The 14561-nt window shown below is 42.1% G+C and overlaps 1 protein-coding gene across 3 annotated transcripts in view; it reads left to right on the plus strand.

Annotated features, from left to right (window-relative positions):
* TMTC2 (transmembrane O-mannosyltransferase targeting cadherins 2) overlaps window positions 1–14561 on the plus strand; it is a 408111-nt gene that overhangs the window by 303449 nt on the left and 90101 nt on the right. For all 3 annotated transcript variants that reach the window (XM_059726136.1, XM_019494181.2, XM_019494183.2), the window contains one exon: window positions 8545–8666. In XM_059726136.1, the coding sequence (XP_059582119.1) occupies window positions 8545–8666 (122 nt within the window). The remainder of the gene's footprint in view (window positions 1–8544; window positions 8667–14561) is intronic.

The following is a 14561-nucleotide window of genomic DNA, read 5'->3' on the forward strand; positions in this document are numbered from 1 at the left end:
CAGTGGTGGGCACCATGGGCCAGATGAAAGTGTCTGGTGGGCCAGATCCAGCCCATGGGCTGTATTTTGCCTGCCCCTGCTCTAGTGCCTCCTCCTTCATAGTAAACAGGTGCCCAATTTTGTTGTTTTCCACAGTGCTTAGGAAAATTACACCTTGTGGGTTTTTTGTTTTGTTTTGTTTTCTTGGATTCTAAGTATTAACACCTTATTTCATTACAGGATAAAGTAATGGATGATGATGATATGGAGCCACCTTATTTTTCCATTTTTCTTTTGCAAATAATCATTTTCTTATTGTCTTCTTTTCTGATTACCTCTTTAATGTTGAGTCATTGCTAGCTACTTACTCTGTGATGATTTAAGTGTTATTTTCCTACTTACATTTTAAAATAGCTACCTATACTGCATGATGATATTTCAATTCCAAAGGTTTTGATAAGGTTTACAAAACTGAAAGTACTGGCTTTTGGAATGGTAGTAGAAATCCCAAGGTTGATCTTTTCTCTGTTGCTCTAAAGAAAACCAATTTTGAATTTCATTCATTTAAATCTAGGCAAAGGATATATTTTATCCATTATGCATGCCTTGGTAGTGAGCACTAAAGGAATCAGTGGTTAAAAAAGCCGGTATACATTGTTTTAGATACTGCATCACTCTACACCATCTTATTAAATCACAACTACCATAGATTAATTCAATCATTTAAACCAATCACTTACCAATGTAGGTTGATTTAGAAGTGGTTATAATTAAAAAAAAAACAAACAACTGAATAACTTCCTCCAGTATTTGAAACATGTTATACAAATAGATTACCTTTTATTTTATTTTATTTTATTTTCCCTGGGTTAGGTGAGGTGTTTTAGATGTCCCATGAGATGTGGCTTCCACCACTTTCAGGTCTGAAATTCACAGAACTCTAAATACAAAAATTTAATAATTGTTCCACAAGAAAATTTGCTTAATCAAAGTCTTATCTGTTGATGATTTACTTTAGTCCCATATCAACAGGATATGCAAACTTGCATATAAGCAGATTCTTACAGTGTAAAAATTAATTAAAGTCTGGGATCACCCATCAGCTGAATCAAGGTCTAGTTTCCTATTAATGTATTTTTTTATTTCCTTTTTTATGTATGAGGTGTCTTATAATATGGTCTTCCTTCCTTGAATGTTTTTTTTTTTTTCTTCTAAGCTATTATAAACTATTGAATCAAAGTGGGGTCTAATACTGTTGAACTTCATTCATTTAAGAAATTACATTAAGAAATTGACATGTTAGGTTTTTTGGGTTTTTTTTACCTTTTATTGTTTTACTATGAGGACTTCAAAGCACTTTACAAATTAATGTAAAGTTAATTTACATTAAATGATGCAATTAGTAAGTGCTAGTGTAGGTGGAAAAGCCAGTTTCAATTCAGCAATGGCTCAGATATCTCTTCACAATGGGTACCCTAATAAGGTTTCTACTAATGCATCATTAATATAAATGTACAGTATTAAGGATAAACATTATTCAGTTTATTTTAAATGTTTTGCCATAGCAAACAAAGTTGATATGCATCATATCCTAAATCCAGTCAAAAACTGATATTGCATATCATTTATGTACATATATGTGCAAGCATGTGTGAATATATTTTTGTGTCTCTGTATATCAGTACAATAGAATAACAAAAATGTACCTCAAACTGGAAAAAAAATTATTTGATGTGCTTCAGTTTAACCAAGAAAATTGCTATATTGATTGAATACACATTTTGTAATTTTGGGGATGGCTAAGCCTCTGCATCTTTATGTTTAATGTGAAATGATTTTTTTAGCATCAAGAGTTCTAAATCTTTCAATAAAAGAGATTTATAGTAGTAGAACTCTTACAAACCTTCTTTCAACTGTAGTGGCATGGTGAAAAGCTATTATAAGCAATTAGCACCTGGGGAGTTATAGGCAGAAAACATAGTTTCCTTAAAAGCCCTTGAATGTGGCCAGAAACAAAGGGCAATTTTAAAATCTTCTAAAAAGCTCCCTTTGTGGACAGCTTGACATTCAGGTCAATCAATCCATAGCTGAACTTCTGGGTACCCTCCAAGCCTAAAGAACCCTCCAAAAGGAGGTCATTTTATCTGGCTATGCTGTGAAATATTTGATCTCTAAAAACCCTGCAGCAGTTTAATCTGCCTAACTTTCTTTCAAGATTATATTTCTCAGTTCAGCTCCTGTTGTTAGCACCCACCATGAGAAATTTTTTGTTTTTGAGAAATTGTATCTTTCCATAAGAGTTTAGAGAGATGTCCTCTGGCATCTCTAAACCAATAAAGGTAGATGCCAGGGAAGTTAATGAATAGGAGATGGATCACTTTCTATGGGTGCCTTGAGATCCATTCAAGGGTGCCTCAGGGTGCCATACAATGTTAGCACTGTTAGATGTGAAAACCAAATTCACAAGATAAACCCAAAGATTTTAAATAGGAATCCAAAGCATGAACATTTTGACCTGCTATGTTCTTTTTGAGTTCTTTGCCAACAGAATAATTGCTCTATTGCTTTTCTTTAGCCAGAAAACCCACCATAATTAAGAGCTGGCATTTTCTGTGTTGTATCTCGAGCCCGCCGGGTGGTACCTCATGTCTGAAAAGATTGAGAACCACTTCTCAACATGTATCCAGTTCAGTGCTATCCCTCAAAAGCACCCACCCAAGCCACTATCAAGGACAGTATACTGGGCCAGATGAACCATTGATCTGACCCAGTATGGCACTTTTTATGTTCTAAAGTTTGGAAAGTACCTAGTTTATTGTTAGCAGTATGAGGATATTCTAAATGGCATTGGTAGAATTGTCTCTTGAGTTTGGTAGCTCTTCCCTTTTTATGACCCAGGTTTCAGTTGCTTAGAACATTGCCAAACTAACTTTTTTAGTTGAAATTCTACCCTTTTTGTTAAAAATATCCATTCACATGGTTCAGTCATTTCCACGAATGTGACTAGTAGGGAAAGAAAAGGAATCAAAGTCTAGGGAAGGAAAATAAGAGTCACCAGAATTGTCTTGTTTTGTTTTGGTGCAGGGAGGGGTTTAATGTCATAGGTCCCCCATGCTTTGGAGAGAGAACTTAGTTTAGTTGGGGTAGATGGATTGGCCTACATCCTTGTATCATCTCGGTGCCCAAATTTAGACTAATTTGACATTAAAAAAACCCAGAACCCTGTAGTTGGAATATGCTTGATGGAGATTTTTTTTTTACATTTTATCAGCTGAATTTCTTCTGGCTCCCATTAATTCATCAAGCTGTTTTTTCCATATAAACTGCAACTCTGAGTGGCTGTGGGTTAGGTAAGAGTCAGAGTTTAGGCACCTTATATAGTACTTTATGAGTACATCTACACATGCAATTAATGCAAAGCAATAAACTCCAGCACAATATCGCACCAGAGTTTATTGCTTCTGAGTGCCATGTTTACATATGTACCTGGGACTGCAGCATGTTGATCTGGGTCAGAGCAGCCTGACTGGCAGTGGGGTCTGTGTGGGGAAGGGAGAGGAGTCAGTCTGGCAGCCTGGGGCTGTTCTGACCTGACTCATTGTCCTGTGGAGCGGCTGGCTGGGGCATGAGGGTGCTTCATTGTAGGGCTGTCTGGCAACCAGCTCCCACACTGAAGCACCCTCATGCCCCAGCCAGCCCCATCAACATCTACATGTGCATTTTTGTGCAGTAAATAATGCTGCTGCAGGATAGTACTTGTATTTACAAGTACTAAACTATGGCAGTGTTTATTTGTTTACCGAGACCTAATAGGGCTGTATGTGTAGACACAGAGACTTTACTGCAGAGCTAATTAGGCAACTCTGTTGTAAAGTCTCATACAGATATGCCCTCCCTAGGGTTCCCCTAGCTTCCTCTTCCTATGTACCTGGGGTGATATCAGCCATCCTATCAGGGGTTGCCAGGTGTCTTGTGGTTTTTTTCCTTTTAATTTGAAAAATCTAGTTAAAGAGCACTTGGAAGGGCTGGATGGGTACAAGTCAGCTGGCCTGGATGCCCTCCATCCATGGATGCTAAAGGAATTGGCCAGTGTCATTGCTGATCCTCTGACATGGCTGTTTGAGCTCTCATGGCACTCCATCCAGGTCCCTGAGGACTGGAAAAAGGCCAGCGTGGTGCCCATTTTTAAGAAGGGGAGAAGGGAGGAGCCAGGTAACTTTAGGCCAGTCATTCTTACCTCTATCCCTGGGAAAATACTAGGAAAAATCATCAAAGATCATATTTGTGAAGGCCCAGCAGGAGAAACGATGCTGAAAGGAAACCAGCATGAGTTCGTCACAGGTAGATCCTGCCTGACAAACCTTGTAGCCTTTTATGACCAGGTCACATACTGCCTTGACACAGGAGCGGAGGCCGATGTCATCTACCTGGATTTTAGGAAGGCCTTTGACACAGTTTTGTATCCTATTCTCATAGGGAAGCTAGCGGGCTGTAGAGTGGATGCCTACACAGTCAGGTGGGTGGCTAACTGGATTAGGGACTGCACCCAGACAGTGGTGATTGACGGGTCATTCTCGGCCTAGAAGGAGGTGGGCAGTAGAGTCCTGCAGGGTTTGGTCCTTGGACCGGTGTTATTAAATGTCTTCATCAGTGATTTGGATGAGGGTGTGGTGAGCACCCTCTCCAAGTTCGCGGATGATACCAAATTATGGGGCAAAGTGAATTCACCAGAGGGCAGGGAGCAGTTTCATAGTTGGTAGGGTCAGAAGGGACCTGAGGAGATCATCTAGTCCGACCCCCTGCCGTGGCAGGAAAGAGTACTGGGGTCAAACGACCCTGGCCAGATGTTTGTCCAGCCTCCTTTTGAAGACCCCCAGGGTAGGAGCCAGCACCACTTCTTTTGGAAGTTGGTTCCAGGTCCTAGCCACCCTGACAGTGAAATAGCGCTTCCTAATGTCTAGCCTGAAACTACCCTCTGCTAGCTTGTGTCCGCTGTTTTGTGTAACTCCCGGGATTGCTCGGGGGAACAGGGACTCTCCCAATGCCTGCTGGTCCCCCTTGACTAGTTTGTAGAGTGCCACTAGATCCCCTCTCAGCCTTCTCTTTTGGAGGCTGAACAGGTTCAGGTCCTTCAGCCTCTCCTTGTAGGGCCTGCCCTGCTGACCCCTGATCACGCGAGTTGCCGTCCTTTGGACCCTCTCCATATCAGCCACATCCCTCCTGAAATGTGGCGCCCAGAACTGGATGCAGTGCTCCAGCTGCGGCCTGACCAGTGTCGCATAGAGGGGGAGGATCACATCCTTGGACCTGCTTGAGATGCATCTGTGGATGCACAACAAGGTATAGTTGGCCTTCCTGATCGCATCCCCACACTGTCGGCCCATGTTCATTGTGGCATCAATGATGACTCCAAGATCCTTTTCTGTCTCAACACTGGCGAGAAGGGAGTTCCCCAGCCTGTAGGTGTGCCACTGGTTCTTCTTCCCCAGGTGCATTACCCTGCACTTGTCAGTGTTGAACCCCATCCTGTTCTCTTCGGCCCACTCCTGTAACCTGTCTAGATCCACTTGCAGCCTGTTCCTTCCTACTAGCGTACCCACTTCACCCCTCATCTTAGTGTCATCTGCGAATTTGAACAGGGTGCTTTCTACCCCCTCGCCCAAGTCACTGATGAAGATGTTGAATAGTGCGGGCCTGAGGACTGAGCCCTGAGGAACCCCACTGGCCACATCCTTCCAGGTCGAATAAGACCCATCCACCACTATGCTCTGGGTGTGGCCCTCCAGCCAGTTAGTGACCCATCTGACCGTGTAGGCATCAACACCACTGTCTCCTAGTTGCTTACTGAGAATGGGGTGAGAGACCGTGTTGAAGGCCTTCCTGAAGTCCAGGAAGGCTATATCCACTACAACACCTACATCCAAGGACTTGGTGACCTGGTCATAAAAGGCCACCAGGTTGGTTTGACAAGACCTGCCCCTAATGAACCCATGCTGGTTGCCCCTGAGCATAACTTCCCCTGCTGGCACTTCCTGGACATGTGCAGGATAATTCTTTTGAAAAGCTTCCCCAGGACCAAGGTAAGACTCACAGGCCTAAGTTTCCTGGGTCCTCCTCCTCCCTTTTTTGAAGATGGGGACCACATTGGCCCTTTTCCGGTCCTCCTGCACATCGCCCAAGCGCCATGAGTGCTCGTATAGCTGTGCCAGAGGTCCCGCAATGAACCCTGCTAGTTCCTTCAGCACTCTGGGGTGGAGATCATCAGGACCTGTGGATTTAAATACATCTAGTCCCTCCAGAAGTTCCCTGACAAGGTCTTCATTAACACTAGGCCTGGGTGTGCCACCCACAGGGCCCTCGGGGGGGCCAGTGAGGGAGATATCCGGGTCCCTCCTCAGAAATACGGAGGCAAAGAAATTGTTGAATTATGTCAGCTTTACCATCAGGTGAGATGACCAGATTTCCTAGTGTGTCCTGCAGAGGCCCCACGTTACTTGGCACCTTCTTTTACCCCCCTATGTATTTGAAAGAAGACTTCTTGTTGTCCTTGATCTGAGTCAGTAGTCCCAGCTCCATTTCCGCCTTGGCCTTCCTGACCGCCCCCCCTACATTCCCAAGCTACTGAGGTATAGCCCTCTCTTGTGATGGCCCCTCCCTTCCAACAGGTGTACACCTCCTTTCTTGTTTGGAGACGTTTCTGGATGCTTTTGGTTAGCCAGGGGGGCCTTTTTGCCATCTTGCCCCCTTTGATTTGTGTAGGGATTACTTCCCAGTTGGAGTACTGTGTCCAGTTTTGGGTGCACAGAGGATCTGGGGAGGGTTCAGGGGAGGGCCACTCACATGATTAGTTGTCTCCATGAAAGACTCTACGAGGAGAGGTTGAGAGATCTGGATCTCTTCAGTCTATACAAAAGATGGCTGAGTGGTGACCTTCTAGCAGCCTATAAATTTATCAGGGGAGGACAGCAGGGAATTGGGGATGTGCTGTTTACCGGAGCACCTCAGAGAGTAACTAGAAATAATGGGTGCAAACTAGTGGAGAGTAGATTTAAATTAGACATTAGGAAGACATTTTTTACAGTAAGGGTGGCCAGAGTCTGGAATGGGCTTCCAGGAGGGGTGGTGCTGTCACCTAACTTTGTCAAGTCTCCTCTTGAAGACCTCCAAGATTGTCAAGTCTCCTCTTGAAGACCTCCATCTTGGAGGTCTTCAAGCAGAGGCTGGGGTTATCTGACCTCAGTCCTCTTTCCTGCCAGGGGCAGGGGGTCGGACACGATGATCCATTGGGTCCCTTCCTACTCTATAATCTATGAACATGGCCCAGTTGGCCAATTAGGCTAGGGGTCTGCTTTCCTGTACTTATGTAACAAATAGCTAGGTTTCTTGTTTCTAGTAAACAGAAGGGTGGGTTCTAGACAAAAGGTCTAAGCAAAGGAGCTTGCCTGCCTATGTTCTGGTGCAATATTTTTTAAGACTGAGAAACAGACAAGGTACAGCAGAGCAAACATGCATTAAACCTGGTCATATTCAAACTAGAACACTATATTACAACAACATAAAGCTAGAACACTTTCCAATATAAAATGCTTATATGTTTTGTGTGAAAATAGAAAAATACGTAATCATTTATTTTGAAGGGAGATTATATGGGTCAGCTTATTCAACTGGTGAAAATCTTATCTTATTATAATTATTGGTGTATTTAGAAAATGCTCTATGTAAATCCAAAGGAGTATTCTGAAAGCTGCCATGCTTCATGGCTTTGAAAGATTCAGTTTGATTGTCCCTTCAAATGGATTCTTCTACAGTACATTAAATGCATTTTTCAAAAACTTCAAGATTACAACCGTCCGTCCCATAGAGCATGGTTCTTTTACTTCTATCATTCTGTCACTGTCCTTGTACATTTTCTCCCTGAGTTTTTCAGAACAAAGGATTTTGCTTTAAAAAGTTTGTCAGGTTTTGATCATTTCTCACTGGTTCACTTCCTAAAACCTCACCAAGTTCAAATCAGATTAAAGCATTGATGCTTTTATTCAGTGATGGCAGGGAACAAGACTCAGCAAGGGCTGTGTTAATTTTTTTTTTTTAAGATTCGCTTCCCTTATTCTCATACAGTTTTGGAACTATTAACCTCTTTCAGGTTTGGGGTTTTTTTTTTACTTTGGGGTTTTTTTGTTTTGTTTTTACTATAATCTCAGTGTGTTATGGTTTAACACAAACAAATTTTGTATTTTCACTGATAGTCATGCTGTGTAATGTAGACTGATTGAAAAGAAATAGCTTTTGCACAGTAGATGTGATATAAATGTGGCTACTTCAGAAATTTGACTGATATTAGCAGCTGGGGTTCTCACTTTCAGCTTCTTTCTGACAAGACTTTCATCCTCAATGTACCTATAATGCTGTTTCTGTCACTCAGGTATCCATGAGGTTGAGTGTTTTCCATTTTGCAAGTATTCAAAGTAGTCTATCATCTTAGAAATCTTTGTCTATATGCTAAGTGGATACACAATACATTGACAAAAATCCTACGTCCCCTGACTAATCTGTTTTACTCTGTAGGTGAAGCCTATATGAGACTAAGCAAGCTGCCTGAAGCAGAACACTGGTATGTGGAGTCACTGAGGTCCAAGGGCGATCACGTCCCAGCGCACCTTACATATGGGAAACTTCTAGCTCTTACGGTGAGTGAATCAGCAGCATCAGAGTAAATTCAAAAGTTCTCTGGGCAGGGCATTCTTGGGGTACAAATTGATATTATACCTATTATGCTTATGTTTCAGTCGTATCCTCATATATGCATTCAGGTTCTCCTGGGAGTGTCACTGTATGTACAGATGTTCAAGAGTTTTCTCCCAGGGGTAAATGGGCACTCCAGGGTAAAAATAGGCACTCTAGGAGTCCAAACATGGGAACAAGCAGAGTTAAATCACTCCCAGGAGAGTTCCTTCTGGGACAGCAAATGTTTTGTATGTGTCATGTATATACATTCTCAGAAGAGAACATAGTCCTCCAGCTTCTCCCCCTTCTCTTCAAGGAGACAGTGTATTGCTTGCTGGACTCTGCTGCTCCAGAACACTTCCCCTTCACAATCTTGACATTGTGCTGCAGGGAAATGTAGGCTGACCATGGGCAGTTTGGGATAGCCAGTCAGAGTTGCTCTATGCACTGCTGTGATCTGTTGTCAGAGGCAGACTAAGGAAGCCTGCGGAGCATGATGAGATGTATGCACTGGGTCCCTCCCAGCTTCAATGTCAGTATTGCAAGCTTTCCACTCCTCAGGACTTCATCATACAAATGTCTATACACAAGAGCAAACCTGGGAGTATTCTCCCAGTTTTTTTGAATGTGTGTATGCAGCCAGTATCTTCCAACTAAGAACATTAACATACTGCAGAAGCATCCAAGTCTCACAAGACTTCTTTATATAGGGAAGGAAATGTAAGTAGTAGTAGTAGTAGTAGTAAAGGGAGAGGCAAAGAAATGTAAGTTTGTAAGTAGTGGTAAAAGGAGCAATGAAGACAAAAAGCAAGACTGCTTTTAAGATATAGCTAACTACTATGGAAGGTATTATATAACATGGTGCTTGAAACAGCAGGAATTGGGACTTGATGATGTAGAAATTTCTTTCTAGTCTTGTGCTTCTGAACAACTGTATCTGCTTAAATTGACATGTATTAAGAATAAGTTAATTTAAGGTAGTCAGTTAAGATAGCAAGTGACCCTATTAATATTACAACTATACATTAGCATACATGTCAACTTTCAGATAATGATTTTGCAAATGTTCTTGAGGTTTTTTTTTCCTTTGGTATTTTAAAACAGTACCTTCATTTTACAGAATGAACATCTGAGACACAGAAATTAAGCAGTTTTACTGAAGTCATGCAGCAACTCCAGTAGCAGAGCTAGGAGTTTGGCTCCCATTTACTTGTCTCATGTTGCACCTACTTCTGCCCTTTGTTATTTTGGTTGTAGCCATGTTGGTCTAAGGACCTAGGCAGGAAAGATTTTGTGGTTAGATGTGATATCTTTTATTATACAAACTGAGCAGTTGGAAAAAAGTTTTTTGCAAGCTTGCAGGTGCAATCACTTTTCTTCAGGCATAGGAAGTCTCTGCTGTTCTAAGACTCCAAGGAATGAACTTTTATCTTCTTTCATTCCTTGAGAGTCTCAGAACAGCAGAGACTTCCTATGCCTGAAGAAGGGTGTTTGCACCTGAAAGCTTGCAGAGAACTTTTTTCTAACTACTCAGGTGGTCTAATAAAAGATATCACATTTAACCAAAGAACTTTGCCTGCCTCTATCCTTTAGTAGCAGCCTTCCCAGGATGGTGTTCCTGGCAAAGCCTTAAGTAACCCTTTTTCACATTCTCAGAATTGGAGTTGCCATAATATGACTTTATTAGACTTTTTTTCCAGCTGTGTTCATGTCATGTCATCGAATTTATTTTCATGTCTTAAAACATATTAGGTTGTTGCTCCAATATAATTCAGGCATCCTTTCTGAGATAGGATTGTACTAATAGTGTATTGCTAACTTTTGTCTCCCTGCCCTGGATTTTCTCCTCTTTTAAAGTGTCCAGTGGCTATCCTCTTTTTCCTGATAGATTTGCTCCATATTTTTGGTTGTCTTTCTGTTCTCCTCCTTCCCTTTTTTCCTTTTATTCCATTTGCTTCATCTGGGCTTTTCTCTCCAAAATGATGTTTCTCTGTTGCTTTTGTTTGTCATTTGGAAAGGCACTTTTATTGACAAGTTTCCTTTTTAAAACTGTTGCTGTTGCTTCGCCCTGTTAGACTCCTCACTTTTCTGGCTTTATTCTGAACATGCATACCACCATCTCTGTTTCACTCATCGTCATGAATATTCTCTGCCTCAGTTGTATTCTGTTCAATCTTCAGGCAAAGGACATTTGGATACAGTCTAAACAAAATAATGAATTTACAAGATAGAATTTAATTCAACCACATCTGCACCTGTGGTATTCCTGCTTAAAATACATGAAATTGTAAGGAGCAAATAATTTGATTATGGAAGTGCAGAGATGAGCGATACAAGTGAAAGCAAAAATTAAAAGTAGTAACCATTTTGAAGGTTATGAAAAGCTGTTGCTTCAATGTTTGACAGAGCCATCAAGGCTCTGGATTAGTGTTTTTAGCTTGAAATACAATAGAGTTGAACTCTTAATGTCATCACACTGTCTGTTGCTTTCACCCCATGGGACTGTAATTTTTCACTCTAATCCTCAATTTCAGATATAATTTCTCACATGCTGACATGTACATGAACATGCTGAGCCCATCCATGTAATATTAAACTCCAAAAAGAATATACAGTAGAATTTCCCTGTGCACCTTCTTTTTTCTGGCATGCTTTTCCATGTTTTGCACCTGAGAGGTTGAATTTTTTCTTGCTTTTTAGAAGCATTTTTTTTTGAGACACATTCTAGTGTACTAGAACACACACAAATCTCTTCTTTTTTTAAAAAAAAGATTCCCCACACCTCTTCCTTTTTTTTTTTTAAACACACTTTTAGAGTGGTTGATTAGTTGGAATATAATATCTGGGCTGCCTTGTAAATGCCATGAAAAAATTCCTACCACTTTGTAAATAGCTTAATTCCTTCTAATTTATGAGAACTGGCCACAGGAAACTTCAGGTTTGTCCTCTGGTCCTGAAAGTATTTCATTTTACAGGCTCAGGCTTCTGGATTGGTAGTATGCCCTTACTGGGGGGAAGAACTGAAAACAAGTAAATATGCACAAAACTTTTTAGTGGTATTTAAAACTGTACATTTCTACAGGTAATTTAAACATGAGACACCTCTGAGGTGGACTCTCTCCAGGTTCTGCTCTATATTCAGAAAAGAATGTGAATCATTAACAAAAATGAAAGAAGCTATCATCAACCTTGAGATTTGAATTATTCACCAGGAAGATAATCCATAGGCCAGTGAAATACTCGGCCTTTGCTCTTTATACACAAGCTCTCTGCCTATTTCCATCAAAGTTGATTTCATCATTCCTTAAAGTCTTTGTTTTACTGTCACTTCTTGTCATTATACAGTCAGTGCAGTGCATATGGAAGCAGCTCAAATTTATTCCTTTTATAGCAAAATAAGGCAGAAAATACAGGTATTTTTTTACCCTTCCAGAATATAATTTACATACTGCTCCAGAAGGTAAGTAACAAGACACTATTTAACTGATGTTGTAGTTAGAGCTGGGAGAAGATTTTCAGAAAAGAATGCTTTAATCCCTGAAAAATGCACAAATTATTTGAGAATTTACATCATGTTTGCCTCATTTTTTCAGTCAAAAATTGGCATTGAAATGTTCTGGTTTTCCAGTTTCAAAACTTTTTTTTTTTAAATCCATGTCTGGTCAAAAATTATTTAGAAATTAAGTATTTAACACCATTTTTTTTTTTTTTTTACTGACTAAAGCATCAGTTATTTGTACAGCTTTAGACTATAAGTCAGGTTCACTTTTTCATATGGATACTTGAGGCCTTTTTTTTTTTTTTTAAAGTCATTCAAATTCAATCATTAATGATTCAGTATTGGGACTGATTTATTACCTAGTAATAGGAAAGGAGCATAATATATTTTACTGGATTTCCTACAGACATCAGTGATCTTCCAGGAGAGCTGTATGGAACAGGGCTTTGGCAGCAGAATAGGAAGTCTTTTACCTCTATGTTGATAATTTAGTTTACCCCTGGTTAGTTTTTATAGCTTTCTGGGGCACGTCCAGATGTGCACGGACATTTGGTTCCGCGGGGATAAGTAGCAGCGGTGTGAACGCCTGTACCATGCACGCTTTGGCACGCGGCAAGTTGCCCTGCGTAGTGGAGGGAAGACTGGGGCCAGCATTGGGCTGGCCCCAGCAGCCTTGCCTGGGGTCCTCCTGGGACTGCAGCTGTGACAATTCTGCTGCATGGAGCCTGGCTGGCAGCCACAGTGCGGCTATGAGAGGCCTGGCTCCGCTTTTCAGCAATGTGCACTGGCTGACCATGCGTTGCACCAGTTTCCAAAAAAAATACCCCAGTGCAACACATGCTCGGGCAGCACCCCCTTACAGCGTGGAGAGCACCAGACTGTTCAGTACGTGGCACTGCATAAGTGTTTGCAGTGCCACACGTTACGACTGCACTCATCTGGATGTGCTGATTGTGGTTCAGTGCCTTAAGTGAAATGTGCTTTAAGCCAGTTCCTAGTGCACAGAAAGTGGTAAGACAAACTCTGCTTTCATACTTAGCATTAACTGGATTGTTTGTTGGAAGTCTCCCTAGATTTTCTTGGGATTAAGTGGAGATAGAAACTGGAGTAAGCCTCTCCACTAGGAAAAATATATTTCAGGCCATGGTTAGCTTGAGGCACATTCTTCGTTTGAAGTTTGCTACCTAGAGCTATTGCCTTGAATAGAATGAACAGATTTGAGACAACAGAAAAAGGGCAAGGAGTTAGTAAACTATGGGGTGTATTATTGGGGTTGTTTCTAATTATTTATTCAAATATTTGGGAAAATATATTTTTTGTACGCATCACTTTTTCTTACATACCAGTCGCATTGTGCTTGAACTCAAACCTTTTGCAGTCCTTTTTTGTAACTTACAGTAAAATGAATGCTGAGACAAGTGCTAGGAAATCTTTTTGGATGTTATCAGATTTATTAGGGAAGAGATGATGGGGTGGTGTAACAGGAGGGCGGTCAGGGTCACTGTGCTTCCCCCTGCCGCCTCCTTTACCATGTCAAGTTACCGATTAGCGCCCTCCAATTCTCGTCCGCCATGACTTTGATCTTATATATTTTATAGGGAGGCTGCCCTTCGTCTGCTTGTCCATGGTTCTCCTGCTATCTCTAGATCTTCTCCGGTATTGAGTATTCTGTATACTCCCACCTTATGGGCTATGTGTGGCTCCTACCACCCCTGTACCATGCCCCACGCCTCGCAGATATGCCCGACGTTGTTAGGTCTCTCTCTCATCGTGCCCTCTCTAGCGCTCGGGCTCTCTGCAGTCCCGTCTCTCTCTCTCTGTGCCCACACTCTGGCGCCTTCCCAGTAATGCCACTCTCCTCTGGTGCCTTCCCAGTAATGCCGCCCTCTCTCGGGGCTCACCACGCCCACACTGGCGCTTCTCAGCAATGCCCCCTTCTCTGGGGCTGGGGTCTATGCACCCCATATGCTGCGCCCTCGCTGGTGCTGGGGTCCCCACACTGCTGTGGGCCCCTATGAGGCCTCCTCCAACCCCTAACAGCCTCACCCAAACCACCGGTAATAAAACAGCAACACGAACACAAGCCCCTTTGGCTACAACACAAACAGAAGCCACCCGGCTATAATCATGCTCAAGCCTACCGGGGATCCTTTATCTCTCAGCAGTATCAGACGCTGCTCCTTCATCAATCCTCTCCTCTCTTACATGGCAGGGAGCTCCTTCCTCCTTGGCTGCTCGTAGGGAACTGCCTCCTGCCTGTGGTTTATATAGGAGCCAGGCCCTGCCCCTTCCTTCAGCTGGCTAGGCAGGTGGGGATCAGTAGTTCCCTCCAGTTACCTCAGCAACTGGCACCTGAGGA

This window comes from Alligator mississippiensis, chromosome 4, assembly GCF_030867095.1.
Source record: "Alligator mississippiensis isolate rAllMis1 chromosome 4, rAllMis1, whole genome shotgun sequence".
NCBI classification, from domain to species: Eukaryota; Metazoa; Chordata; order Crocodylia; family Alligatoridae; genus Alligator; species Alligator mississippiensis.